This window comes from Cavia porcellus, unplaced genomic scaffold (assembly GCF_034190915.1).
Source record: "Cavia porcellus strain 051 isolate PalLab524CR breed Dunkin Hartley unplaced genomic scaffold, mCavPor4.1 scaffold_24, whole genome shotgun sequence".
NCBI classification, from domain to species: domain Eukaryota; kingdom Metazoa; phylum Chordata; class Mammalia; order Rodentia; family Caviidae; genus Cavia; species Cavia porcellus.
Genome location: NW_026947507.1, coordinates 41,752,215 through 41,779,928, shown reverse-complemented (window position 1 = coordinate 41,779,928; position 27,714 = coordinate 41,752,215). Strand labels below are relative to the sequence as shown.

Genomic DNA, 27,714 nt, shown 5'->3' with positions numbered 1-27,714 from the left:
CCCATCCATCCACTGATTCGCCAACCATCATCCATCAAGCCATTGACTCACTTGTCTGTCCATTCATCCATCCATCCTTCCAGTACTGTATCAGAATCAAGCTAAAAGGAAGTAAAGTTCTTCTTCATATGGAGATCTTCTTTTGAAATATTTTTATTTCACTTTATCTAACAGCAATATAGAAACATAATCATAAAAAATAAAGTTGTAAATTGTTCATTGATTACATAATAGCACTTGGTATTGCTACAGGGTAGGTGTTGGTCGAGGTGAGGCCAGGCCAGGTAGAGCCCGCCCAGGCCCTCTAGGTTTCTGTGATTGCTACAGACAGAGCCCCTGAAGGCAGTGGACCAGACCACTTGTGGCAGGAGCACTGTGCTTACATCCTTGGGGTGGTGACAGGCAAAACTGTGGACGGTCCTTATTTACATGCTGAGTTGACTGCAGACACGGGGCCAGCACTGCCCACACAGAGTGGGGACCTCACAGATGGGGCTGAATGACTCAGTCAGCTGCTTCAGTTCATCGTGGAAGGCGGGAGCTAACAGACGCCGGGCCATGTGCAGGAAACTGTCTTTCCAGCCACCTCTCTGACCCCCTCGCCCCACTTAAATAAAATCCTCAGGATGAAACAAACACAAAGCTAAGACATCCAACCTATCCCAAACCGGGTCTCTGGGGCTTGATTCTTCCAGGTGAACAAAGCAAGGAGGAAAACTGGCTTAACTGAGCCTCAAGCTCTTCAGCTGCACCCCACTCAAGAACCCAGTTTCCTTCAGTCCTTTTCTCCTACGGCTATGACTGATTCTGAAAAAAAACCCAACTGATCAGGCTCTTTTTCAGAATCTGGGTGGGCTCCGGCATTCCTCTGCGGGGCGGTGGGGACGACTCCAGGACAGTCTGGACTCATGGACAGAAGTGACAGGAAAGGGACACCACGCAGGACTCGGCAGTGTGGGAAGTCAGGATGAGTCCCCAGGGTTTTGGGGTGACAGGAAATCCTGGCTACATCATTCTACCCTCTTGGATGCAAGCACAAACTTTCTGGCTCTTGGAGACCACCATGAAGACACTGTGTTCCCTGTCGGCTGTTAGGGGCCACTTGTTTGTGTCTTCCCACTCACAGCCCCCAAAGCCGGGCCCTCCTCAGTGGGCCCTGGTGTGTGTGGATGGAAACTCCTGCAGGAAAGAGGTGAGGTACGTGGGGTCAGTTGCCTGGTTAGACGGCAGGACGGTGACGAGCAGACATGTGCCCTTGGGTCCACCTGAGCGGGTGGAGAGGAGAGCGGCTGCAGTCTTTGGCCTTGGCAAAGCATCAGGGCCATCTTTGGGGTGCGAACTCAGTGAGGTGTGATCTGGGGAGGCCTCATTCACGAGGACCTCCCAGCCCGGCTTCCCTTTGTAAGTCAGAGGGCTCCACAAGATCCCTCAAAGGCCTCGGGAATGCCTGATCTTGGGATCACCCCAGGCACCATGTGCTGTAAGTGTAGGAACAGCTCAGCTCGAACAGCGATAACGCCAGGAATCCGAGAGCCAAATCTAACTCTGCTTGACCTAGTCACCCATTTGCCTGCTCAGATGAGAATCCAGCAGTGACCCACAAGTAAGCCACACAGGGTGGCAGAGTGACAGTCTAGGAACACTGTAGGCCAGACAGTCTCAGAGGTAGCTCGTGAGCTCCCTGGGTGGCATCTCTGGTGAGACACAGTGAGGTGATATAGGTGACACTCTCAGAGATGTGCCCTCCTGGAGGATTTGGCCAATGGAAATCAGTTCCCAGCCTGCCAGGCGCTCCTGGGGGATGTGGGTGACAGTGCAGGGGAATGGCTGGGGGGACAGTCAACAGGGTGTCTGGTCTTGCTCTACCCAAGTGAGGCCAGTGCGTGCTCACCACACGTCCAGGCCACTCTGGAAAGTGTCCAAGATGCTTTAGTGCCAAGCTGAGAGAATGCTGGGAGCCTGGGCCAGCTGCTGGCTGAGGAGCCACTCTGCTACTTTTTGGGGATCCTAGTGGGTTCCTATCAAGGTCACTGGGTCACCTCCTTAGAGCCAGGAGTTGGGTGGCAACAGCACAGGATTAGTATACTGGTCTTCTCTCATTTCTTACACCCCTGGGGAGCCTCTCGTGAGAACAAAGTTCTGGGAGCCCTGTGGAGGACCCCAGTTCACAGCACCAATGACTCTAGACACAGGAATGTGGGCTGCTGAGGGAGGGAGGAGGTGGGAACCCAGTGCGCACCCTGCTTGTGCAGACTCTGTGAACGGAACAGGACCCCGGGTTGTGGAGACACTGGGACCCCCAGGTGGGACCCCAGCAGACACCTCCCACCAGGTCTGGGCACCCCACTTTAGCTGCCAGGAAGTAACGCCCTCAGCTCTGGGCCCACCCCTCAGGCCCCTCAGCAGAGGGAGAATCTCCGGGAGTTGATGTTCATCTTGGTGACTCCAATGAGCTTGAGTGGCGTGGAGAGGCTGAAGGCAGAGGCCAGGGGCAAGTCGCAGAAGAGGTCGGATAGCTCGTCCCGCTCCTCCAGCTCATAGGTGGCGTCGTTCAGCATCCGCCTGTGCAGGTGGCAGGTCTGCTCGATCTTCAGTTTGTTGATGTCCCCACACAGGCGCATGAGCTGCCTGGCCAGCTGTTGGTCCTGCAGCCTCATCTCTGCCTGGAGGGGGAGAGGCGGCATCGTCAGGAGAGGGTGGCTAAGGCTGCTGCTCCTACCAAAGCCAGGCCTGGCCTTCGGAGGCCTGCTCTCGGGACCTACTGGGCTACCTGGAGATAAGCGCCCCTTCCCAGCATAAAGAGACAAAGATTCAGACCCAGAGGTGACAGGTGTGACCACCCATCAGGACCCTGTGCCACACTAGCTACTCCCTCACAGTCCTTTACTGAGCGAGGTGCCAGGCAGTCAGGCTTCAAGGTGCTTCCAGTTTACTGTTACTGTTGAGAGATTTCTAGCTGGAGGAAGCGGGTGAGAGAAGGATGGGAATGAGAAAACCAACTCAGGCCCGTGGCTCCCCTAGGCAGGAGGAGGGGGTCTGATGGGGAGGGTACCAGGGGTGTCAACTGCAGCGGTGTTTGTGATTGCACACTACAGAGCCGGCTGGCTGCGGTGTGTATTTTTAAATTCCTTAGAATGTTTGAAATGTCTTGCAATAGAATTTCAAAAGAGCCAAACATAAAAATAAGTTACTGTTCACTAGTACAAGCCAGCCCTGTTCCTTGCTCTTTGGGGCTATTAGCACGAAACAGTTGCCCTTAACACCCACAGGTCACGGAGAGGAGGTGGAGACAGCAAAGAAACCCTGTCACCACCTCCAGTGGTGGTGGAGCTGGGCTGGGAACCCACAGAGTCAGACTCCAGGGCCCAAATGGCTGATGCCAAGTTCAGCAACAAGAGTGGCATGGAGTCTGGAGCCCATTCAGGGCTGAGTGACCTTGGAGGAAGGTCATCAGGTTGTTAGAGCCTCAGGGTTTCCCGATAAGGAAGGGAGTGAGAACTCCCATAAGCAGTTTCCAAAACCCATTCATATATTGTCCCTTGGGAGCCCTCAAAGCCTCCCTTGGGACCTGTCACCCCACTGATGTAGTCATGACATCCTCGGGAGCCCAGGCAGAATCTCGGGCCTTTCCTGGGAAACATGCTTTGCCACTCATCCGAAACATGCTTTGGGTTTTCTTCTTGCACATAAGGGACCTGAAAGCCATTTTTGCTATGAACCTTGCCTTCTCATTTGGATGTACAGGTGCCCAGTAAGTAATGAAAAGCAGAACAGAGTTTGACCCTTAGCTTGCATGTTTTGTTACTGTCTGGGGTCAAATTGCTTCTCAGCTCTGCCTGGGGCTGTGTTGATCTTTTAGACAGTGTTTGTCTCAGAGGTGGCAGAACAGGGTTGATTAGCCCTGAATTTGCATGGTCTCATCCCTCGTCAGGACCTAAAAGCCTAACATAAGAGGTTTACAGGGTTTCACACCCCGAACACCCCGAAGTTCCCAGCCACTACCCTAAAGCTGTGGGCACCTGGCATTGCAGTTTACATCGAGAATGCCCCCCCCAAAGGCCTCATGTGCTCAGGGTGGGGCTTTGCAAGGTGACGGAATTACTGGACAATATTGCTGACTGCTGTTGGGAGGTGGGGTCTGGTCAAAAGAGGGGCCATTGGGCTGCGGCCTGTAAGGGTGCATCTCCTCTCCAGCCTCCTTCTCTGCTCTGTGCTTCAGGGCTGCCCTGAGGTGAGTAGCTTTTCCTCCACTGTGCCCTCTGTTATGCTACTCCTTTAAATTGGGGTATTGGGTATTGCTTCTCAGCAACCATCCACCCTCAGTCACCCGAGTGACTAAGGCCCCTGGATTCCAGGAAAAGCAGAGCCCTGCATGACGGAGACCAAGGACAGCGAATCCTTTCCTGGGAACACAACCGCCCCTCAGCCATGTCATGGTATGACACTAGGGCTGACACAGTGACCAGTGGGAGCCCAGGCCACCAGCAGATCCCTGAGAGCTGGCCTGAACTGCATCTCACATGTTAGGACACAGTTGTGCAGAGGCTTCGGGACCAGGGGAACAGGATGGAGCCACCTCTTGCCAGGCTGAGCATGCTTTCCATGAACAGCTTTGTCACCAAGACCAGCTGCCAGCTGCTCCTCCTCCACCTGCGATCTGGTTCCTTTGCACCATTTTTTCCCTACACTTGAAGGTGGTAACTGTTTTGTACTTTTGTGTCTTTATGCTCTGCTGTGTGGTCTTCCTGGTGCCCGGAGCCAGATGCCCCAGGAGATTCTAGAGGGACCGTGGTTACACAGATCAAGGCAAACATTTTCACTTTCCCCTGCTCAGGATTGCACATAGACTTTGCTGGGTAAAAAAGAAGAAATTAGCAACATGACTGGTAAGTATTTCAACATTTCTCTTTCTCTCTTTCTCTCTCTCTCTCTATTATTTTGTAGCTCACTTTTCTCCTAATTTCATAACTGAGAAAAATTGAGACCAGAAGCCTTGCTGGAGGGTTATCCAGGTATATAATGCCAAAATTGGGAGAGAAGTCCAGAGTCCCCTTTGACTGGTTCACTCTTAAATCTGTGGGCAAGACTCGAGTTCAGAGCCGGAAAGTCTGCTGACAGGAACAGTGCCCCCGTGAAGGGTGACGGGCTGCCCTGGAGTGTCTGGACATTAGTTGCTTTCTGTGGAGCCCTGACTGGAACCTGGCACCAGGTGGGGTGTTGCCAGGGCCTGGGGAAGGACACTGGAGTCAGCTCTGTCTGCAGATGGCGCCTGGTCTCGCCCAAGCCTCTCTACACGTGGCTAGTTCTGCTCTCTGGGGCACTGTTGTCCAACCAAAGACAAGGCTCTCTGAAAAAGTGAGCAGCCTGTGGTTTAGATTTGAACCTTGGCTACAGGAATTGACCCTTTTGCCTGAAAGAATCTTTCAGAGGTGGGAATTTCAAGTCTGAGCAGGTGTCTGGGAGCAGCTGTGAGACATAGCCATGTGTGTGGGGTACCTGGGGAGGGAAAGGGGCTGTTTTTCTAGGGTCCAGGGGATACACAAAAAGGTCAGGGAGCCATGGAGGTTTGAGGGCACATTGGAGCCATCTGAAGGAGGGAGATAGGGGGCAAGGCCCTGGTTCTTTGGACTGGTCACAGGCCATCATGGTGCAGTCACCTCTGATGCTCATTCTGCTGAGGTGCATTTGATTGTGCACATGGAAAGGAAGACAAGGAAAAGCAGCATTTCAAAGGGCGTGGGATTCTGCCTGGGCCTCGCCCCTGCTCCGTGTGAGCACGAGGAGGGTGAGGACCTGGCAGCTCTGGTCTGACGGTGACTCTCAGCACAGCCACGAGGACTCACTGTGGGTCCACACATTCAGTAGCCCCTGGTACCAGTGAACATGTCACTTCAGACCCACAAACCTGGACCGGAAGGCTGGCTGTGTGGGAACCTCTGTGCTCTCCCTGTGCACCACTCAGGGGACCTGCCAGGGAGACTTGCTGCCTTAGACACCAAGCAGAACCCTGAGGAAGAGGTGGCTACTGGCTCACGAAAGCAAATCCATAGAGAAACCATCCACCAAGAGACTTCGCTTCCCCAGACAAATGCATTCTCAATGGGGCTGTCATTTGTTTGTCCCACAGCTAGGTAGCTCTGAATCACCAATGGCACATGCCATGCGTGACTGTCCCATCGGACGGCATGGGACGGTCCCCTTGGGAGATACAGCTGCTTGATGAGACAGTCAGTCGTGTGTGTACCCCCAGTGGTTCAAACCAGGAACATGTTTTTAAAAACACATTGTAGTGTACAGTGCAGAAGGCTAAAAGGAACGGCAATCTCCGTCCTGGGTTTGGTCTCTGGAAAGTGCTGGATTCGCAATGGAAGAAGTGGGCAGGTGGGTGGTACGTGTGCTGCTGAATGGACGCCAGGGCCTGGGGATGACACACAGGAGAGGTCCAAAGGTCCCCAGGAATATAAGTGAGTCTGGTGCTACCTCCATGTGTGAGGACACCTCTCTGAGGAGCAGTGGCCCAGCCTCGGGGGTCAGGCAGGGCAGTCCCTGCTTTGCAGCCCCTGGCAGGGCTGGGGTGGCAGGGTCAGCAAGGGTGAAACTCTGCTATGTGGCAAGTTCAGATCTGCTGTGTTCGTGACGCAAGTTTGGCCTCTGGGAAGGAAAGGACGGGCTGGGCTCCTGGGCAGGGCCTGGATGGGCCCCAGGGATGCTAGCCTCCAATCCCAGAGTGACCCCATGGGATGAGCAGCCATGGGCAGGCAGGACCCCCCATAGGCAGGGCAGACAGAGCACCCGGCCCAGCCACATTGCCAGGTGCCTTGGATGTGAAGGGGCCTGGACACTCTGGACCTGGGTGTGGGTACTGGAAACCATATTCTCTTGACCAGGTGAGGACCTGAACAGACATTTCTCAGAGGAAGACACCAGGGGCCAGCAGGTCCTCAGAGCCATCCATGATCAGCACCACCGATCACCACCAGAGTGCAAGTCCCAACCACAACTTGGGCTCCTGGCCTTCAGCTGCTCATCAAAAAGGCAGAAGCAACAGGGGCTCCGTAGGATGTGAGGAGGGGAGAACTCACCTGCACCGTCAGTGGGAGGGGAAGCAGGGGGGGAGTAGGATTCCTGTGGGGTCCAGCACTCTCTCCACAGTCTATCTCCAAAGGAAAAAAATCATTACATTGGAGGGATCCCTGCATCCATGTTTACTTCAGCCCTGCCCACAAGGGCCTGGACAGTGAGACAGCTGCGATGCCCATCAGCGGGTGCATAGATTAAGTAGTGGGCTATGCACAAAATGGAGCAGTGTGCATTCATGAAAAGGGTGGAATTCTGTATTTGTGGGACATGGATAGAACCAGACAGAGGACTCTATGTCAGGTGAAGTAAGTTTGGCACAGTGGACAAATATTATAAAGTCTCACTTATTCATGAAAGCTAAAACAAGTTACTTCAGGACAGCAAGAGTAGAGGTCACTAGAAGCTAGGAAGGTCAATGGGCAGGGAATAAAGATATCGGAATACACGGATGAATGAGGAATTAGTGCTAGTGGTCTTCAGCACAGAAGGAGAACCACAGCCTGAAACAATTTTATTTATTTTTTTGTCCTTTTCCTTTTCATCGGTACCGGGGATTGAACTCACGACTCCCTGCTTGCAAGGCAAGTGCTTATGCCGCTGAGCTAAATCCCCAGCCCCGAAACAATTAATTAAATTTTTGAGACTGAGTCTCATTCTGTAGTCTAGACTGGCCTTGAACTTGCTATGTAACCCAGGCTGGTCCCAAACTCACAGCAATCCTCCTGCCTCAGCCTCATGAGTGCTGGGATCACAGGTGTGAGCCACCACGCCTACTTCAGTCTACAATTCATTACTCACTTCACCACAGCCACGGGGAAGAGTTTGAAGGTTCCCAATAAACAAAACTGGTAACAGATGAGGATGGGAAATGCTCCTTTTCTTGACTCGCCCCTGACGCACTGTACACATGTTGAATTACACTCCTGCACCCATGAATAAGTACACACACATCCTAAAGGGATGTCACACGTGGGCAATGCCTCAGGAGGGGCAGTCCGTCAGACGCTAAGGGCCACTGGGCCTGCCCTTCACAGGAGAACCAAGGCCTCTGACTGAGAGAGGGGGAAGTTTGTAGAAAGAGGCCAAAGCCACAGACCTGGAGACTAAGACCGGGAAGTGCAGGAGTGAGAAGCTGTGCAGTCAGGCTCACAGACTAGGGGGCAACTGACGGCTGAGGAGGACTGTGGTGGGCCTGAGTTTGAATCCCTGCTCCACCCTCCATCTGGAGCAAGTTCCTTTACCTCAGTTCTTTCATCTGTAAAGTGGGGCAGCGATGGGGCCAGCCATGGCCTCCTGGGAAGGTCACTGTGGTGCTCTAGGAGCCGGCGGGTGCCCACCACCCTTCTGCTGCCTGGCTGTTGGCCTTTGTGTTCCCTTTATGACACAGGGACCGGCAGGGCTTTATCACCCATCTTGCAGTGATGGTACTGAGGCGACTGGACAGACTGGCTTTCCTGGGCAGAACTTGGCTGGAGTCTGATCTGATTACACGATTTCATGTCTGACGCTTTTCTACTTGACATGAGCACTGACTGGGCCAGCTGCAAGAGGGGCTCCTTGGTGGACTGCTACATCCCAGTGCTGCCCCCTGTGCCACCTAAGCTTCCCTGCCACTACAGATTGCCTGGGCACCACCACCAGAGGTCCCCGTGGACAGAACCCTGCCCCCTACACACAACAGCTGGTGGCCCTCGGGCTGCTGAGTTCCTACTGGACAAAGAGAAGGACACTGAGAGATGGGTCAGCTTCACCCCGTGGGCCAGCAGTGCCACGGGTCAGCTGTTGGCCCCAGGCAGAAGGCACTGATTTCTTTATCTTCTCTAGGAGACCCTCAGCTTTTACTGCCATCTGCAGGGTGAGGAAGGTGGACCCCAGGAGTGGGGACTCCTCTTTCTTTGGTCTTTTAGTTCATAACTTCCCCTCTCTGAATATAAAGTGTGGTGGTCAAAAATACAGTGAATGTTCAAATTAAAAAAAAATATTATTGCAGTATAAGACATATTGTTAATTCTCCCCAAAATATGGTTCTTCTTTCATGTCTTTAGTTGCACTATGGTGGCTGCTTCAATGTCCTGGATTCAAAATATTGGCTTTCCCAGTCATTTTGGTTCTGGGGAGGAGTCAGAAGTCACACAGCAGGGACACTAATATTTGGACAGAAGTTGCTGGAATTAACTGTGAAGGGTTCCTGAAAACAGCCAGAATGTTGGCTAAGAGAGTTGCATGCGAGGGGAAGGATTTGGAGGGGGATTAGCAAAACGGTGTGTTTGTATAATTTTTAACTTCAACCTCTGCTGTATTTTGTGGTCGTGCCTCATATATGATATATTCTTGGTTTAGAAATTTCTCAAACTATAGAAACATAGAAAGAATGATAGTAGCATTCAGAAATAAAGATCGGCAGTGTTGGAGCGTGCTTGCTTTGTGGGTGACTTGATTTAAACATTCTTTAGTGATGCCTGGGAGGCAGAGGCAACCAAGGGACAGGCTCAGAGGGTGGCCAAAGATGCCTGGGCTGGGTCCCTCCTGTGAGTTGGCCTCCACTCAGCCAGCCACTCACTGGTGGCTCTGAGCAACCTCATGTCCTCACCGAGAAGCTGGCCTGGTCCCTGCTAAGCGCTGTCCTGTGTCACCACCATGCCTGGACCCCTGCAGGTCTGGAATCAGGAGGGTGGAATACAGGATTTCTGACAGCCTGTTGACCTGAACACCTGATGCATCTGGGACAAAGGAAGGAGGTCTGGATCTGGAGGTGGGGCTCATCTTGGTTTGGCCATACCTGGCACTGGGGAGGAACAAGTCACACCCATTACCCCCTACCTCACCCCCCACCGTGCTTCAGGTCTCTAACATTTCCTCATCTGCTCAATGGGAACAGCAAATGCTTCTAAGCCTCCTGGGGGGCGGGGCACAACCTGCTCCTCAGCTAGGAGATAGGACCATGGCCCTTTCTGCCTCCCCCGCTGCTGTGGGTGAAGGCAACCTGTCACCTGGGTGGGCCATGCAGCTGGTATGGACAGTGCTGGCCTCAGGGAGCTGAGCCCACAGCAGGGCCACGTGCTCACTACACCGCAGCTGAGCAGGAGAGCTGTGGCCATGGGGCGCCTGTGGGCCAGTTCCAGGCCTGCCACCACACAGGTCCTGTCTGCTTTAAACCTGTTGGCTTTGTCTTCTGTCTCCTAACAACTATAAACAACTTCCTGGGGCACTGTCTGCGGGGACCTGGCACCTGCATGATCCTACAAGAAACACGTCTGCTGGTGCCTGGCAGTTTCACTGGCCGCAAAGGCAGCCCATTAGCAAGCTCCAATGTTTTGTTTTCAGCTTTGCCACCTCGGGCAGAGGGGAAGATGCTTTTGTCCATGTCCTTTGGCTCCCAGCTTGGCAAAGGGGATGTGTGAGACAACTGAGAGACTGGCAGAGAGGAAGGTCCCTGTTCAAAGTCCCATGGGTCAGGGGCATTTGCAAAATGTCCCGGATTCTACGCTCAGCTGAAGGGTAAGGTGGGTGGCTGTGGGTGGCACCTTCCCTCTTCTCAGTTTCTCAGGCTCGTTCCCACCCCGGGCCCTGTGCCACCTTCTGATGCTGGGATGGACATCCTGCCACCCGATCCCGAGTGGTGTCACAGGGACAGTCCAAAGTCACCTGTGCACCTTCTTGTGTTTTCCCCATGCATCAGCACCAGGAAAAGCTTCTCCCCCCACAGGTGCCCGGGGTGATGCCACAACTGTCACTTCCCGAAAGTGACAGGTCAGAAGGAGTGTCTGGGGCGACCCTGCAGCCCTCACTATGGGATGGTACCCCAGGAGGCCCTCTCTGCTCTTCACCTGGTCACAGAGGATGCAGTGGGACAGGGACAATGCTTCCAGAGTCTACTAACTGCCCCAGCATGGCTTCTGGGTGTCAGAGAGCAAGGTAGGGCCTGCCCACTCCTGGGCCTATGGCCCCATGGCCCACTGAGTTGCAGAGGTTTGGTTGGTTTCATTGGCCACGTGGAGAAAACACAAATTCCCATGTGACCATGCCAATTCAGTGGGGAGGGCCTGGCCCCGGTATGGAACACTTGACTCTGAGCTTAAACAAATACAGTATAATAAAAGTTATGCAAACTATTCTCGCTGGCTGAGAAACAGGTCAGGTTTTTTTTTTTAATAGGTCAGTTTTTTAAAGGCAGCTTTGCCAGTTCACAGAGGGCAAATTAGGGATCAATGGTCTGAAGCTTTGTTTTGACAGAGACTTAAAAACTAGCAGAAGCCAAGTATGGTCGTGCATGACTGTAATTCCAGTACTCAAGAAGGCAGAACCAAGAAGGTCTCAAGTTCGAGCCCAACCTGGACAATTTAGGGGCTTAAAGAGACCTTGTCTCAATCACTCAACCAATCAATCAATAAAAAGTAAGATAAATAAAATAAATCAGATGTCTATAGATGTAGCTCAATTCAAAGGCTTTGGGTTCAATCTCCATTACCAAAAAAACTACAAACCCTACAGGTTCCCCTTCAGTGAAGGGTTTTAAAGTTGCTGCTGTTTAACCCTGATGCGGGCAGGCAGGATTTCCTGTCAATGTGCCTGTGCTCCTATCTGTGTGAGGCTGCGCTGGCTCAGGGAGATCTTGCCCGGAATACACGCAGATCCTGGACAGTTCTGTCAGGAACCTGTATGTAGGCTCCTAGGCCCCTTCACTGGCCCAGCCCTGGCCACATCGGGGTTGACAACAGCACCCAGGCCTGGAACCACACTGGGTGCTATGCTCTGCTCTCCGAGGTCTTATCTTGGTTCCCTGGCCCCACACGGAGCCTCCTTTCTACTCAGAGTGTGTTCTGTGGACCGGCACCATGGGTCACCTGAGAGCCAGTTGGAAATTCTGAGTCACAGCTCTTAACCCAGACCCATGCAACCCGAGTCTTCCTGTCAACAAGTGACTCGGAAGATGGATGTGCACAGAGCAGTTCGGGGGGCCACTGATTGATCAGCCCATACCCCCAGGCCCCTGCAGTGCTGCCACTCCCCACAGCCCTCTACTCCAGGGGTGCAGGTGGAGAGTGAGCCCTGGCCCTTCCATTCCTGGTCTCACCATCTTACAGGGCTGCCTGAGCATGAGGAGCCAGTTTACTCACCATAGGATGCAGACAGCAAGCACAAGGCTTGTAAGAACCAGAGAGAGCAGCAATGGAGGCTGAGAGTCTCCCTCCCTCCTGCTTCTCTCCCCGCCCCACTGTCGTGGCCGAATCTTTGAGAACTCACATTTTTAGGAAAACCAATTCCCTTTGGAGAACACCACGTACTACTGCAGTCAGGAAGTGCCACCTGGCGGGTTGGTGTCCAGAGGCAACATCTGTCTTACTGCTGTGTCTGCTCTCAGCCAGGGAACCTGGCAGGTGAGGCCATGTGACAATTACAAGAATGACTACTGTGAGCACTCGTTTAGGGGTGAATCTCACTGTCACCCTCATTCCTTTATTACCCATTCAACAGCGCAGAGAAGCGGCTGAAAGAGTGGAAAGTGTTATGCCAATAGGAAGCACTGTTATCCGGGCTAATATTCCCTCTGCCTGTTTCGGATGCTGAACCCTCTGCTGTCCCCTGGGGGTCCCTCTGCACACTCCCAGGACTGCTCCTGCACCTGGTCCACCTTTCTGCTCCATCAGCTGGTACTGCAAGCATGGCGATGTTTGCAAGCTACTGATGTGGGACACCACCCCAGACACTCATGAGATTGGTCAGGGCTGCGGCAGAGGCTTCAGGAGCTGAGGTCGCCTCGTTGTAAGGCAGGCACCCCTCATCTGCACAGCGATGAGGGGCCAGGCCCTGGGAAGTCCCTCCTGGTTTGCACACACAGAGGAGGATCCTTTCTCACCCTGCCCACTCCAAAGGAGGCTCCCTGGGAACTCCAGCTTACTAAGAAAGTAAACTTGTCTGCTCCCAGAAGCAACACAGTCTCAAGTGAACTCGAAGACAAGTCCTATCCTCTATGAATGGGAATAATTTTTGATTTTTTTAATAAAAGCAGATCCAAACAGCTTAACTCAGGAATTCAAAGGGCAGCTTTTGGGGCCAGACTTGAGGCATAGCATGTCCACACCCCTACAAGCACCCATTGATCATGGAGCCAGAGCCCACAGGGGCTCTGGGCAGAGACCACATGTCCTCTGTGAAACCTCTCGGCATCAAGGATCACAACCAAAACAGGTTCCCAGGGAATCAGACACCCAGTTCCCTTCCCAGCCCAAACCCAGCTTCAGAAACTCCAGGTCTTGATGAGGATTTGTTTTCCAGGATTCTGCAAAGCCACCCAAATGGGTCTCTACACGCCCCGCTGCCCCCAGAGTTACTCCTGGCTCTAGAGGGCAGCCTGCCCTGGCCTCCTGGGTTGCTGGGACCTGGCAGATCTAACCTGGGCCTCAGGTAATGGGCAGGGCAAGGGCTGAGAGCTTGGGAGGCTTAGCTTCCTGCCTGGCTCTGCTGAAAAACCACCATACAGGGACTGGAGATTCCCCCAGGGGGAGGCGTGGACAGGGCACCCCGCTCTGCAACCCACCCCCTTCTCAGGCTGAGGTGCACTGCATAGCCAGAGATGCTCCTGATAGGAATCTGCTTTGCCTGTGGGCAGAAAAAGGGCCAAGCTGCTCATCCCAGCTCCAAGAAACATGCCCTTCCGCATACCCTCCTTCCTGCTGGAACACTGGTCCCCAACACTGCCGCCCTGACTCTAGAATGGACTACTACTCAGCCTCTGGGAGGTCCTCACCCGAGGCATGCTCCCTCCTGCAGGCCCCTGACAGCTCCCCAACACCACGCACTGTTAGCACAGCACCCTCTGCAACAGGCCCCGGGGCCACAGCTCCCAGACAGAACACCCTCCCGCAATCGGTGCCCAGCCCAGGATGTGGCCACTTGCTTGCTGAGTGAGTGGATTTGGGGCCAGCAGGCAGTTGGGGTGGAGGGCAGGAGAGGTGACTTCAAGGAAGGAGGACAGGCAGACTCCAGGAGCAGGAGTAAGATGTCCAGCGGGAGGGTGCAGGACCCTAAGCTGAGCTCAGGGCCTTGGGGCAACACATGCTGCCTCCAGTCCGGGGTTAGATGCTGCCTGACACATGGGTTCCAGAAAAGCAGGGATACGAGCTCTGCCCTGGTCTCTGAGGACAATCACAGATGTACAGGGGTGCATGGGTGTCAGGGATGGAAGGATGGACACAGAGGAGGAGGGGAGATGGGATGGGGCCCTGCAGGGCCCTGTCACTCACCAGTTCCTTCCTGAGCCAGGTGATAGCCTCATCCATGCTTTGGAAGCCCTCCAGCTTGCTGCCTGTGGACAGTGGCCTGTCGCCCTCCTGGGTGCTCCTGGGAAGTGGTGGGTGCTCTCTGGCCTCTGTCCAGCCCAGCAAGGGCTCCCTGGCCGCACACTCTGCCTGCTCTGAGCTCGCATCCTCTGCAGGTGGCCTAGGGAATGGCCATGTCTGCTCCTCCAGCCGAGCCTGCCACTCTAGGTAGGAAGGCCTGCGTGTCTCCAACTTCAGCTTCTCGGTCAGGGCCTTCAGGCTTCGGAGATGGTCATCCGGGGGGGCAGCTGCTCCCTCCTGCTCCTCATTCTCACCCACATCTTCCACTTGGATCTGGGGCGCAGACATTCTAGAGTCTGTCAGGGCAGTCAGACATGGGAGGGCGCGGAAGGCAGCGGGCAAGGCTAGGCAGTTGGCGAGGCTGGGGCCGGCTCTGGCAGTGCTGCATCCAGCTGGGGTGGGGTTGGTCTCGGAGTCTGGGGGAACTGAGAGCCTCTGGAGTCAGTCCTGGGGGCCTCTCAGAGGAGCTGTGGGGCCCAGGGTTTAGGATTAGTCCTGAAATCCTGTGGAGGCCATGCTCGGCAAAGGCAGGAACAGACAAGACAGCAGGAAACTGGCGGACAACGTTTGCCAAGAGCCACCGTCCCAGGGGGTGCAGAGCAGATACCAGGCCAGCGGGCAGGGGGCAGCTCGGGACCCTGCAGGAAGAACAGGAGCTGTGTCAGTCTGCATTCCTCCCACGCCCGTGGAGGCAGGCATGTCCACTCCCCAGGAGGGGAAACTGAGGCTCAGAGAAGTCCATGAGAGTGCTAGAAGTGAGACAACCTCACCTCTTTAACTCAAGATCTGCCAATGCCAGAATTTGATCATTTATAAAACAATCCCCCTTCTATGATCCAGTGCTTTTAGTAAGTCTACAGAGGTTTATTCTGATCCCCCTTTATGCTTGAGGAACCAGAGTCCTAAAGACCCTAAGTGACTCACCAAGACTGATCTCCTGGCTCGTAACAGAGGACAAGCCCAGCCTGTCCCTGAGGGTCCCCGGAGTCAGCTGAGCAGGCAGGTGGGCTATAGACTCAGCTGTGTGGGCTCCACTCGGGTGCCCTGCTTCTCCCTCGCCCGTCTTCCTCCTCCTCCTCCTCTTCCTCCTTGCTCAGCTTCCTCCTGCAGCAACAGCACCTGACTTCACCTCTTCAGGGAGGAACGAATCACCTGTGGCTGCAGAGGGAAGGAGTTGGGCTGTTAAACCAACACCAATCTTGTGACTCACCCTTCTGGGAAGCTGGTTCTCACATTCTCCAGGTGCCCACACCTCAGCCTTCCCTGGCGGGCCCAGCTGTGATCTGAGTCACTTCCCTGTGCTTAGAAGGGACATAAGCCAAGGGTCTTGTCACCCTCTCCCAGCAAGAGGGAGAAAAGTAACCCTGAGTGAGAATCAACAGGGACTCTCCCATCCTCAGGTCCCTGTGTTCCTGGGTCCCCAGGGACTGAGTATGTGGAGGGGGCGGCAGCAGATGCATTTGGCTTTCAGGGTGAGTTTGGAAAATCTGCACTGGGGCATGCAGCTGTAAAAGAGAATGAATGGCTGTGGAACAGCGTCCAAGACGAGACTTAGATGAAAAAGCCAGGTCTCAGCAGCCCGGCGTGGCCTCCTCCCTATGGAAAAGGAGGGAAAGAGGAGCCATGTTGGTTGATTTGTGAATGCTGAAGAGAAATCCCTGCCCGAGGTGGGAAAGACACCTCCAGGATGTGTGCTTGGAAAGAGGGGGACCCGGTGGACACGGATCAGGCGACAGCATGAAGAGGAGAAGGAGAAAGCCAGGGGCAGGCTGGGCTGCCAAGGGGGCCTGGTCTGCAGGGCAGATCTCCGAGACGATGGGGCGCCCTCGTCCTCCTGCTGAGCTGGCCCCAGTCAGGACTGAGGACTGCTGATCTCTAGAGATGCTTGGCTGGGATCACATCCCAGCTCTGAGCCTCAGTTTCCACATCCAGAAAGTAGGATGATACTGCCAACCGCTTAGGCTTTTGGGGTGCTGCCTGCATTTCAGGGTGCGCAGCGTCTGGCTGTATACAGCCTCCTTAGACTGTCTGCCGAGGCCCCTCCCAGGTGCCCACTGTTTGTCTGTCCCTTTGCTGAGAGGCCAGGATGCTTTCCGAGTGTGCAGGGTGGCCAGCCCTGCTGGAATTCCTTCCTAGGGTGAAGCCACTGGGAGAGGACCCAGAGATAACCGCTGGGAAGCCGAATCCTCCCTTCCCTGCAGGGGGCGCTGTGCGGTCAGGCTGTCCTGCTGGGGAGGGGACTCTCCACAGAGTGGGGTGGGGAGGTCGTTTTAATTAGCAGCTTCTGCAGCTGCTCCAGAGGACCTGGGAACAGGAGCTGGTAGGCTGAGTTAGCCAGGAGCAGCCTTTCATCTGCAGGGCTTCCTGGCGTGTGCCAAGCTCACTGCAGCCTCACTGGAGCCCAGGAGGCAGGTGGCAAGCGTGGAGGCAGGGAACAAGGGACCGAACACAGCACCCACCGTGTGACTGTGCTCAGCCTCTCCATCCACATGTGGCTGCCTTAGTGCCAGGCTGGGCGGCAGCACTTGTGGAGCTCAGTGCCCTCTGGAAGGCTGAGGCAAGATGATTGCAAATTTGAGCCCAGACTAGGCAACTTAGCATGACTCTTTCTCAAAATAAGAAACTCAGAAAGGGCTGGAGAGTGCTTAGCACGAAGGCCTTGAGTTCAATCCCTAGTACCCACCCCCCAAAAACATTCCTAAGAATTTCAGGATGGTGACCACAGAGCATAACCCAAACCTGTGACTTCCCATGCCTGGGTCCCACCCCCATGAATCTCTAGAACAACATTGACTTCTTAGGTCCTCAGATTAAACAAGGAGCTGTCAGCACAGTGCCCGGTCCAGAGGGAGCCCTAGACCAGTGGTGGCAAACATGTGGCCCCCATGCCACAGTGCAGTGCTTGTCACTGAAAGCTATAAAATGTTGCCACCCCTGCCCTAGACAATGCCACCCCAATGCATGCCACATTACCCCTGCCTCTGTACACCTCTGTACTCTGTACAGGCATCTGGTTGAATCTTGACCTGCCTGGGGACTGAGCTGGCTCCTGACCCTGCCCTCCTTCCCCGGAAGCCGACTCACACAGGCAGCTGGCCCATCTCCTGAGTTTTGGATGGCAAAGGCCTGAAAGATCTCCGTCAAGAGCAAGACTGTCTTCGCAAGGACCCCGCTCACTAGGCCAGTGCCCACACCCACTTCCTGCCTCTCACAGCTGAGGGTGCTGGGCTGACCTGGATTTGATGGCTGTCCATTCCAGAGGCTGAGGACAGACTTGGGCCTGTTTCTGGGCCCAGTGCTACTGCCAAGGAGCCCAGGACCCAGGCTCAGCCTTCTCCTCTGGGCCTGTTTCCTGGTGTGAACAGTATATCGGGAGCAGATCGGGTCCTGTATGGGAATGCTCCCTGAGCCACCAGAAAAGAGGGTTCTCACTGAGGGACAGAGGTCATAGCACCTTGCAGGCCTCCTGCCACCCCCAGCACACCTGCACCATGAGGACCTGCTGAAACAAGCTCTGTTCTCCAGGTCACTAGCACTGTCCCAGGACTGCCACCTCCGAGTGTCCTAGTAGCTGAAGAGGCCTGGAGGCGGGAGCTGAGCTGGAATGTCACCCACCCAGGCCAGGGAGGCCCAGGAGGAAGGTCCACTGGCCACTGCCCACGCTGGGCACTGAAATGGATGCATCCTGTGCTGGCAGAGAGGAGCCTCCCAGGTGCTGGGGCAGAGGCCTGGGCGGCCTCTCTGATGGGCAAAACAGCAGGGGACTTCGGGGCCTAAGCCCAGGGAGGAAGAGGTCTCTGTCAGCTGGGTAAGCCTAGGGTTGGGAGCATAGATTGAGGTGGAAGCCAAGACTAGAGACCCCGGGGGCTCTGGAGAACAGGATGTGAGATCTGGTAATCCCTCCAGGCCTGGGCAAGCCCCACCAAGCGGGCCACCCAGCGGCAGTGAGGACGCCTTGGGGGCGCCACCCCTCCCACCTCGTGATGTACCAGGGCTCAAGACCCACACAGCACCCACGCTGCCGTTCAGACACGTCTGCTGGCTTTGCTAGCCATGAGCTAATTCCCAGCTGCAGGAGGAGCCAGGTGGGTGCAGTCCCGGATGCAGCCCACACTCCAACCGCTTAAGGTACTCAGCTGGAAAACCTTCAAGCCCCCATGGCTGCTGGCGAATCCCCCTCCTCTTCCCCGCCTGGGCTCTCATCAGCACTTTCCTGATTTGGATTCTTCAGGAGCCATTCCTTTGCTCTGCTTCACGCACCAGTTTTGTAACCCCTGCCAGTTCCCCACCCTCTGGTTCCTCGCTGGCCTATACCCTGAGGCTGTCCCTTCAGCCCTGGGCCTTTCCTTCCCTCCTCTGCCTGGCTCTCAGGGGTCATCTCCTTCTGGAAGCTTCCTTGATTTGCCAGGGCTGTGTTGTGGGTGTCCGGCAATTACTTAGAGCAGCCACACCAGGACTCCTCCTGGCAGTGACCCCTGTGCTAACACTTGGTGCCGCTCAACTAGTGAGTACTGCCCCCCAGCTTTCAGACGGAGAGACAGAGGCATGGACAGGTTGGGTAACTGACCCCAGGTCAATGGCCGACTAAGCTGATCTGGAACTTGGGGCCCTGCTGTCTAACTGCTGGGCTTCCTGCCCCTCCTCAACTGTCACTCTCACCCCAGGCACTTTCTCAGTGGCCCCCTCTGTTAGACCCTCATGTTCACGAGGCTAAGGGTCAAACCTGTGTCCTGGGTTGTCCAACGCAGAAACGTGACACAGCAAATGGGCAAACAGGTCAGGATTCCTCTTGCTTGAGTGTGAGAGGAGCATACCCCACACCCCCTCTACCAGTTGTCCATAGGAGATGCCCCCACCTCTCCCTGCCCTGACACCCCCACCCCAGTCTTTCTGGACACAGATGTACGGGTCTCGCACTTGGAACCCATCAGAAACAGCTTCCCCTTGTGCCAAATCCAGGGACTCTGCACAGGACCCAGAAGAACCTCCCAGGTTCCCACCTTCTTGCCCCCTACTGTGAGGAGAGGGCCCTGCAGCACCCATGTCCCTTCCCCTTTGGGGTGGGGGTGGGGGTGCGAGTGGGGGTGGGATGGGGATGGTGGTCACATGACTCACCTGGGCAGATCACAGCCCAGGCCAGACGCTGGCTTTGCTCCCAAGCAGCCTGGGGCCCAAGCGCTTAGTGGGGAAGGGCTGCCGGCTCACAAGCCAGGCAGACAGGATGGTTTGGGGCCCTCATTAGACCTGGTTGGAAGCCACCTCACCCAGCCTTGATTATACAGCGGCCAAATTCTCCTCCTGGGCTTCGGCCACTCTGAGCTGGGTTCCCATGTTTATACCTGACTAGCAGAAGCTGATTAGAGGACAAGAGGCAAACGAAACTGTGTCTTGCTGATTCTTGGCTTTTGTTTGCCTGTTTGTCTGGCCTGTCTGGCCACTCTCCTGCTCTTCTGGCTGTAGTGAGCATCAGCTCAGTTGGGGATAGCAGGCTGAGTGCCCTTTGGTTTGCTTGCTTTGACCAGAAGACCAAATCCCCCCTCCCTTCTGCCTCTAGGCCCTGGCGAGCAGGTGGGAGCAGGAATTTCAGCTTGGCTATGCAGAGGCCCAGGCCTCTGGGATTCAGCTCTGTGACCGCTGGGTGTGGGAGGTGCCAGCCCTGAAGTAGCACCACCTTAGCCCAATTGTCCTTGCTAGAGGACTGCCGTGGGCCTTCTTCTCTGTCCTCCGGTGTGGCCTGCCTTCTCCCTCTTTCGCCATCTCTGTGAGCCCCTGATCCTGTTGCTGGTACTCAGGGGCTCTGATTTATGGGCAGACTCTCTCCTCTGTGTCCCTGTGTCTTCAGGGGTGGGCTGTGCTACCTGCAGTCAGGAGCCTCAGAGGGCATAGTAGCTGTCTGTCCCCTTCGTGAGACTACCATGAGTTCCTCTCATTCCCAGCTGATTTGTGTCCTCACCCACAGCTAACAACAGGCAAGTGTCAAGCTGTCCCATGCCTCTTAGAGGAAGTGCCACCCCTGGGTCACTGTAGAGAGACACCTGTCCTCTGGGTCACGCAGTCCTCCCCATCTGACTGCAGAGCCTAGGAGCTGGGGCAGACACTGCAGAGCCGCCCAGCCTGGCAAGGGGTGCGGGAAATGAGGTGCACTATTTAGAACATAAGTACAATCAGGGACCTCGCAGCCATGTCCCTGGCACCAGCACAGGCAGGGTGACAATAATGTCAAACTTCTAGGGTCTTCACACATTGGCATCTCTCCTACTCTGACTTCACACAGGAAAACACCGCGGCTCCCAGAGAGCACACTTGCCCTGGGAAGCAGGGCAATGGCCAGGCTGGATATACTCCCCACCAGGCCCCATACCTCCTGGCTTCTGACCCTCGGCCTGAGCCCAGGGACACAGGCACTGTCCCCTGCTTTTGGCCCCTGCGTGCCTCTGCAGGACCCCTCCAACCACAGTGCCAGTAATCTTCTGAAATGCAACCAGACCCCACTTTCCTGTGAGTGCCATCTTCATGAAGCTTGTGACACGCACTAGACACTGACACCTGCCAGGCACCCTGTGTGCATGACAGCCTTGTGATTTACAAACTACGATCACTCCCCGACAGATGAGGAAACTGAGGCCCAGAACAGGGAAACTGGCCCAGAGATACTCAGAGTGTACCAGCCAGGGTGAGAGGAGGAGCCAGCAAAGCTGCGCTGGGACCCAGATGGGAGCCTCTGCGTCCCCCTCCCAGTCCCAGCATCCTCTGGGTACTGTCCCCCTGGAGACAGCAGCTGTGCTCTGCTCTGCCGTCCTGTAACACAGGCCCCACTTCGGGGACCACTGGACTGCAACACTGAAAAGAAGCCTGAGCAGGCCTTCCAGTCACCTTCAGCTGGGCCAATGGTGGCAGAATCTCAGGCGACTGCCACCTTCCAGAGCACCCCACTGGTCAGAGCTGGCTACCGTGCGCCAGCCCCACCACGTGAAAAGCTCTCCAGCTGCCACCTCACGAGTCGTTTGAGAAGCTCCTGGAATGCAGAGGAGGCTGCAGCCCGGCAGGTCTGGGGTGGACGGTCTCTGGGTTGGCTTGGCAGCAGGCCTGGAAGCTGACCAATCTGCTGCTGCTCTGGCCGTAGGTGATGGCAGAGCTTGAACATGCATGTCCCTGTGTCCCTCTGCTGAGCATACCTGAGCAGGGTTGAGCCACAGGACCTCATCGGAGTCGTAGCCCAGCTAAGGATAGAATCTCTGACCCAGAGTGAGGTGGCATCTCAGTGCCCCCTCCTGCATCTGGTCATGTCTTGAGGACTCGGGTCTTTTTTCCTGGGTGGGCGCCACAGACTCTTGGGTCTGCACCTTGAGTCACAGGTGAACAGAAGAAGGCAGAGCTGGGCCATGGGCTTCTCTCAGGTTTAATCATCAACCCGACACTGGCGTCACATGGAGAGGCCCAGGCAGATGGTACTCACCTCCCAGCCGCACCTAGTGTGGCAGGTGGAGAGTGTGGTGTGGCTACTGGGGCTCTGCAGCCAGAGGGGGTTGAGGGTAGGGGACACAGCCCTGTACCCTGCAGAACTGCTGCAGGAGCTGCCTGCACCCTTCTGCCTCAGGTTACCATGGTGACCAAAGCAGAAGGGATGCCACTGGGCTGGCCTTGTGGCTGTCACTCCATCACTCTGTCACCCCCTCCAGGCCCACCGCCACCCCAGCCATGCTGGAAACCCCAGGATGGGAGACACATGTGGTGGCCCTGCTGTCTGTGTGAAGGGGAGTACGTCAAGGCTGCTATTTCGTGTGTGTGCACGGTGGCTCCCTGTGGGGCTATGCTCCGGGTGGCTGTGGGTGGGGAAGTAGGATTAGGGTTAGGATCAGGGTCATGCAGGACAGTCTTCTGTGGGGTTCTCCTCAAAAGTAGGCATACACCGTCTACACTGTAGGCAGGAGCACCCCACAGTGGTGGCTGCTGCCCCTCAGGTGGCCTGGACTTGCCACATCCTTTGCTATTTGATCACGCTCCCTGCACAGGCCCTGTGGGAATCCACCCCTCCTCCTGGAGGCGGCCTGGGCTCCTGCCGTTCCCCAGCTGGGTTGGGTGCCGTGGCGTCTCCTTCCTTCTGCAGACAGAGCTCAGCCTGCCAGGTCTCGGCTCTGCTCCTGCCCAGATCAAGGGCAGAGCAGCATGCTTACCTGCATTCTCCTGGGGACCTTCACCGCTTGAAGCTCAGTTTGCAGGTCCTGGGCTAACAGGTGCAGCTCTGCTCGGAATTCAAATCTTCCATTTGCACACCTACAGTAGCAAGAACAATCACAGACATTTAAAAATCATGCTGCACTTTATGGGTGTTTTTTTTTTCTTCCACACACTAGGACTCAGAACCCAAAAACCACATGGGACCAGCACAGGTCACCCAGCTCCATTAATGCTGCTGCATGGGCTTGGACCAGAATCCTTAACTCCAGGCTCATCCTTGCTTCTGTTGTCTAGAAAATGAGAAAACTTGCTTCCTCTTGCCCGGATGTGAGGAGGAAAGAATCTCTACAAACATTTAAGATCTTTGCAAATTCAAAGTGCCAGGTTAGTGCTGAATAATGGATGAGCCACACTCCTGCTGCTAAGAGGTGACCCACAGTCCTTCTGCAAGAAGCCTGGGGACGCAGAAACCTTTTCTCTCACTGTGCCCAGGGAAAAAAGTTAGGGAAGAAATCACCTCCCTAAATTTGTGTTTCACTGTTAATCAGTCAGGAGAAGGCCCTAGCTCCTGGAGCCAAATGTCTAATTTATGGCTTCTCTGCAAGGAGAGGACAATGCTCAGGGTTGCTCCAAGGAGGTGGGAGCTTGGGGACCCCCTGAGTCCCCACCATGTCCCCTCTGAGCCTGGGGCAGGGGGAGAGGTGCCAGGTCTGGGCAGGAAGGGCTATGGGAAAAGCAGAGAATGACGAGGTAGGGATGTCCACCCAGAATGGGGCCCAGGCAGTGTGTCATCATCCCAGCCTGTGACCCCAGGACTTTTCCGGCCAAAGGCCATAGTGGTAGTGGGGACTTGGGCACAGAGAACAGACAGAGTGGCCTTTAGAGCAGTCTGCAGAGATGACAGGAGAGTGCAGCTTGGGGTGGCGTCTAGGCTACAGGAAAAGGGACATTTCCCAGGTAAGCACACTGCAGCCCACCAAAGAGCCACCCAAGTGGCATTTGTCTCAGCCCCCAAACAAGGCAGTGAGACCTACTCAGATCCTCAGGGTAACCGGTTCCAACTTCAAATCAAAGCAAAATCAACAAACTCCTGCTTGAGTGGGATTTGTCCTTCTAACAATTCATTTCTGTTTTACTCGGCAAATTCCCAGCCTAGCCGTCGCAGAAGGACTTCTTAAGAGGCTCCATGGTGCATGTGTGTTTATGTGGGCTGCAGGTCTGGGCATGCTGACCTCGTGGTTGGAGGGCTTAGGGTTTCTAGCATGCAGCGGGGCCCATCCTGGGCTGGCAGGCGGGTCCAGCTGGCTGTGGGAATGATGCCATGGACACGCTGGGGTTGGAGGGCACTCTGTCCTGAGCGCCCACAGGCAGGATGGGACAGGTGGGTGTGACTGTGTTCCCTTATAGTACAAGCTGGTTCCATGACCTTGGTCAACCGATGCAACCCCCTAGACCTGGGGTACTTCATCCGGACAGATTGCAGTGGAAGCTGCCTCGCAGTCTGGGAGGCCCCAAAGGGAAAGGCGTATGTGAGTTCCCAGCTCCAGCCCTACGTTGACTGCTGTTGCTTGCCCTTCACTGAGTCCTTGGCCTGTCACATGGCGAAGCAGCTTTAGAGCCCCCACAGTCCCCTGGTGTATGTCCATGTACTACAGAGCATCACCGTCCTTCTCCAGCTGCACAAACCACAGGGACGTCTCAGCAGTCCCAGGCACACTGCATGCTCTTGGAGAGTAGGGCTGCTGCCCAGAGGGTCCTCAGTACACTCCGCACTGCCAACCTTAAATCCTCAGCAGACTTGGCGCCTGTGCTGTGCAATGTTACTGGGCTGGCTGCAACCCAGCTGCATTCCAGTCAGGACCCCTACGCCCCATCTCAGAGGAGGACGTCTCGACCCCCCAGGCAGCTGGGGCAGCTGTCCCAGTTTTTGTCCCCAGCAGCACCAAGCATTTGGTTCTTGGCCAGTGACTGCAAGGTATGTGTTGGTGTCCGTGAAGACAGAGATACCCAGATCACCCAAACAAACTCCAAGTGGCCTGACTCCGACAGGGGCAAGTGAAGGGATCTACCAAGCCCTCCTGGGAAGGCATTCAGGGTATCAGGAGACAGACCACTGGGACTTCACCGAGGCCCTTGGCAGGCTGTCTGGATCTGTAAATAAATGCCCCCAGAGCGCCTGCCTGTGTGGCAGAATCTCTTCTAAGGGTTGCCTGCATGCCAATCTGCTGTCCCCTTCCCCTAGGCTTTCAGGGCTGCTACCAACCAAATAAGATGACAGTGATGACCACACAACCATGTGAGAATCTTTCTGCATGGCCAAAGGGCATGTGTGGGTCAGTTCCTGCCTGCTGCGGGCTCCCCAGGACTGAGAGGCTCACAGGACCAGGCACCCAGGGTCCCTTCTGACTTGATGGTGGCTGGGGCAGCACCAGGCCCTAAATGGGCTCCCAGTCACAGACCCACATCCAGGACTGCCCAGTGGCCATTTCCAGCCAGACTCAGGTGCTGCTGGCTTCCTGGAATGAGGCCTTACAGAAGCTGGGACTGTGGCCACCACAGAGGCCTGCCTGGTACCAAGAGACATGCCCTGTGAGAGAGCCGGGGAAACCCACTGCCAGTTCCCACATCTGCATCAGGTACTTGGCAAGGAGTAAATCGGGGGCTCAGGTTGTGTCTTCCCAGAGAGAAGCTGAACCCTGTCTGCAGAGGCTGCAGGGGAGGCGGCTATGCTGGCTGGGCTGGGAACTCCACAGCATTGTCTGCGGGCCGGACCAGGCAGGAGAGGACCCACTGCCAGGAACTTGGAGGGCCCAAGGCCTGACCTGCCCCAGGGCAGAGGACCTCTCTTGTTGCACGGGAGCCAGAGGAGCTGTGCTGTGGATGGAGGTGAGGGTCCACAGGGCTCAGGAGGAAAGTGGACAGAGCGGGCAGGGCAGCCTGACTCCCCTTGAGGTTCCTCTCGATCCTCTCCTGGGTCTTCTGGAGAGGGTGTGGTGGGGAGCTGAACTCTGGTGGAGAGGGCATCTGGCCCAGCCAGGGAAATGCTGAGGTTTGGGGTCTTCCAGACTCCTTTCAGAAACTGGCCCTCTGTGGTGGCTGGGATGCTGTGGGGACTCCTGGCTCCCCGGACTCCCCACATCTACTCCAGCTTACTCCTCCCCGCCAGCCCTCCATGCTGGCTTCCTGTGCCCCACCCTCCCTGCAAGCCCCGGGTGCTCACATGTCAGTGACATCTAGTGACTCTGGAGGGACATCTACCAGTGGCTCTTGAGAATTCTCCATCTCCACTGTCATCTTCTGCCTTGGAAAGCAGCTCGATGTCCCAGTCAAGTAAAGAGCTATCATTTGGCAAAGCACAGCTCCGAGGGCCTACGTTCCAGGTGTTCCCTGGGCCACTGATTGTTGTCCATCGGCAAGATCCACCTGACCAGCATAGGAGAGACAGCCAGCTGTTCCCTCATTGCCTGGCGTGCACTGGTCTCGAAATTCACTTAAGTCCTCTTAGAGGGTGGCCGAGCTGGCAGATAGGGCAGCAGGAACTGGTCCCTCAGGGAATTCAGGCATGCAAATGGGAGGGCGAGGACAGGAGCAAGAGGACAGTCAGGGGTCTGGGTCAGCAAGAAGGAGCCTTCTGAAGCTGGCCAGGCCTTCCGGACCGGATGTGACAAACATTTGCTGGCTCCACAGTATCCCTGGAGATGGCAGGGACCTTCTTAGGTCACAGGATGAACCCAGCACACAGCTGTCAATTCATCTGGACATGACTGGCTTCTCCCCCTTCTCTGGATGGAGGACCCCTTGGATTTCCTACGACAACATCCCTTTAAGAGCACTGCTTCAGGGGTCTGGGGAGAGGGGCATGTGACTCTCTGCTCTTTCACCAGCTGCATGAGCTGCACCCAGTGGTTTAACCTCTGGTTTCCTTTGGCCACAAGGACACCACTGTCCCCTGAAAGGGTGGTCATGAAGCTAAAGTGACCACAGATGTGAAGGGTTCCCAGCACAAGCACTCCGTGAATAAATGCTGGAAGAACAGCTCAAGAGAGGCTGCTTTGCCAGGCCCCGAAACCACACTGGCAGGAGCCCCCATCCTGTGGATATGATCACGCTACAGGTGCCACCTCAGCTTTCAGGGACCATGCCAGCCCTTCCTGAGCAGGATGCCTGTCTCCCAGGACTCCCCTGGATAGCTCTGTGCTTGGGGACCCATCTCTTCGTCTGGGATTCTCCGGGGTGACAGAGAGTGTAGCAACTTGGTTCAGGAGAATCTGGTGCGGGCGAGACAGCACCAGCCTCCGCCACCTGGGATCACCCACCTCCAGATTTTCCCAGCCAAACAGGAAGCAAGGGTCTGATACAGGCACCAAAGGGTTTTCGGAAAAGCGCCACGCCCACCCGACTAGATGAAGGAGACCCCCCTCACCGCATGCGCTCCGCGGCCCCTCCTCCTGGTGACCCTGGTGCTGTGCGGTGTCCGGGTACTCGGCTGACCTGCCCTTTCCCTGAGGGCCTGTGCTACCTGGTCCCCTCTTACCCTGGTTTTAGTCCCAGGGCGATTGTGGGGCCCCCTTGTCCGGATCATTTGAGCTGAGATTGCAGTCTTGGGGCCAGGAACTTCGATGAGCCCGAGCCTGAGCGAAGGAGACAGGTGGGCATGGAGGTCACAGCTGACCTGGGCAGCCTGTACCACCCCTCTCTGCGCTGTCCCAAATGTCCTCCAGGAAGTCCAGCACTGGAGAGGCCAGCAGAGTGCTGAGGCTAGGACGGAGCGTGGCAGCCTCCCCTCCTGGGGAGGGTACGAGCCCCTGAGATGCAGGCGACTGGGACCCTCGGCAGTGAGGGCCCCGCCTCTCCCCGGAATGCTCTGGCCCCGGGCGCTAACCCACCTTTGGCGCGGGAGGCGTCGGCGCGATGGCGCTGGCGCTGGCGTTGGAGCTGGCGCTGGCGCTGTCCTGGTCCCCGCCGCCTGCTCCTGCCCGGCGCTGGCGGCTCCCGCCTCTCATGCATCCCGGCAGTGTTCTTTTGAAGGGACTTGGTTTGTTCTGCGTTGCGTCAGGGCGGTTGCCTGGCAACGCGGCACTCTGAAGCGGGCCTCCGTGAGGCCCGGGTCGCAGCG

The 27,714-nt window shown here is 55.9% G+C and overlaps 1 protein-coding gene across 5 annotated transcripts; it reads right to left on the bottom strand.

The window, feature by feature from the left end:
• Window positions 1-137: 137 nt before the first annotated feature.
• On the bottom strand, window positions 138-27,714 carry Fam167a (family with sequence similarity 167 member A). Of its 5 annotated transcripts, XM_063234949.1 has the most exons (6): window positions 27,485-27,703; window positions 27,133-27,229; window positions 22,595-22,694; window positions 15,345-15,578; window positions 14,325-15,058; window positions 138-2,663 (listed from the first exon to the last, which is right to left on the bottom strand). In XM_063234949.1, the coding sequence occupies exons 5-6, from the start codon at window positions 14,706-14,708 to the stop codon at window positions 2,400-2,402; spliced, it is 648 nt and encodes a 215-aa protein (XP_063091019.1). In that variant the 5' UTR covers window positions 14,709-15,058; window positions 15,345-15,578; window positions 22,595-22,694; window positions 27,133-27,229; window positions 27,485-27,703; the 3' UTR covers window positions 138-2,399. The 5 variants fall into 5 exon arrangements, with proteins under 5 accessions (XP_063091019.1, XP_023417293.2, XP_063091020.1 ...); XM_023561525.2 differs by lacking the exon at window positions 27,133-27,229 and having other exon boundaries at window positions 27,485-27,714; XM_063234950.1 differs by lacking the exons at window positions 27,133-27,229; window positions 27,485-27,703 and adding an exon at window positions 25,819-26,325.

Bases quoted from the DNA above. Each gene is read 5' to 3' on its own strand.
- Fam167a (XM_023561525.2), bottom strand. From the start codon at position 14,708: ATGTCTGCGCCCCAGATCCAAGTGGAAGATGTGGGTGAGAATGAGGAG. The intron at 2,664-14,324 runs GTGAGTGACAGG...CTCCCCCTCCAG, and splicing joins CCTGGCTCAGGAAGGAACTG to GCAGAGATGAGGCTGCAGGA.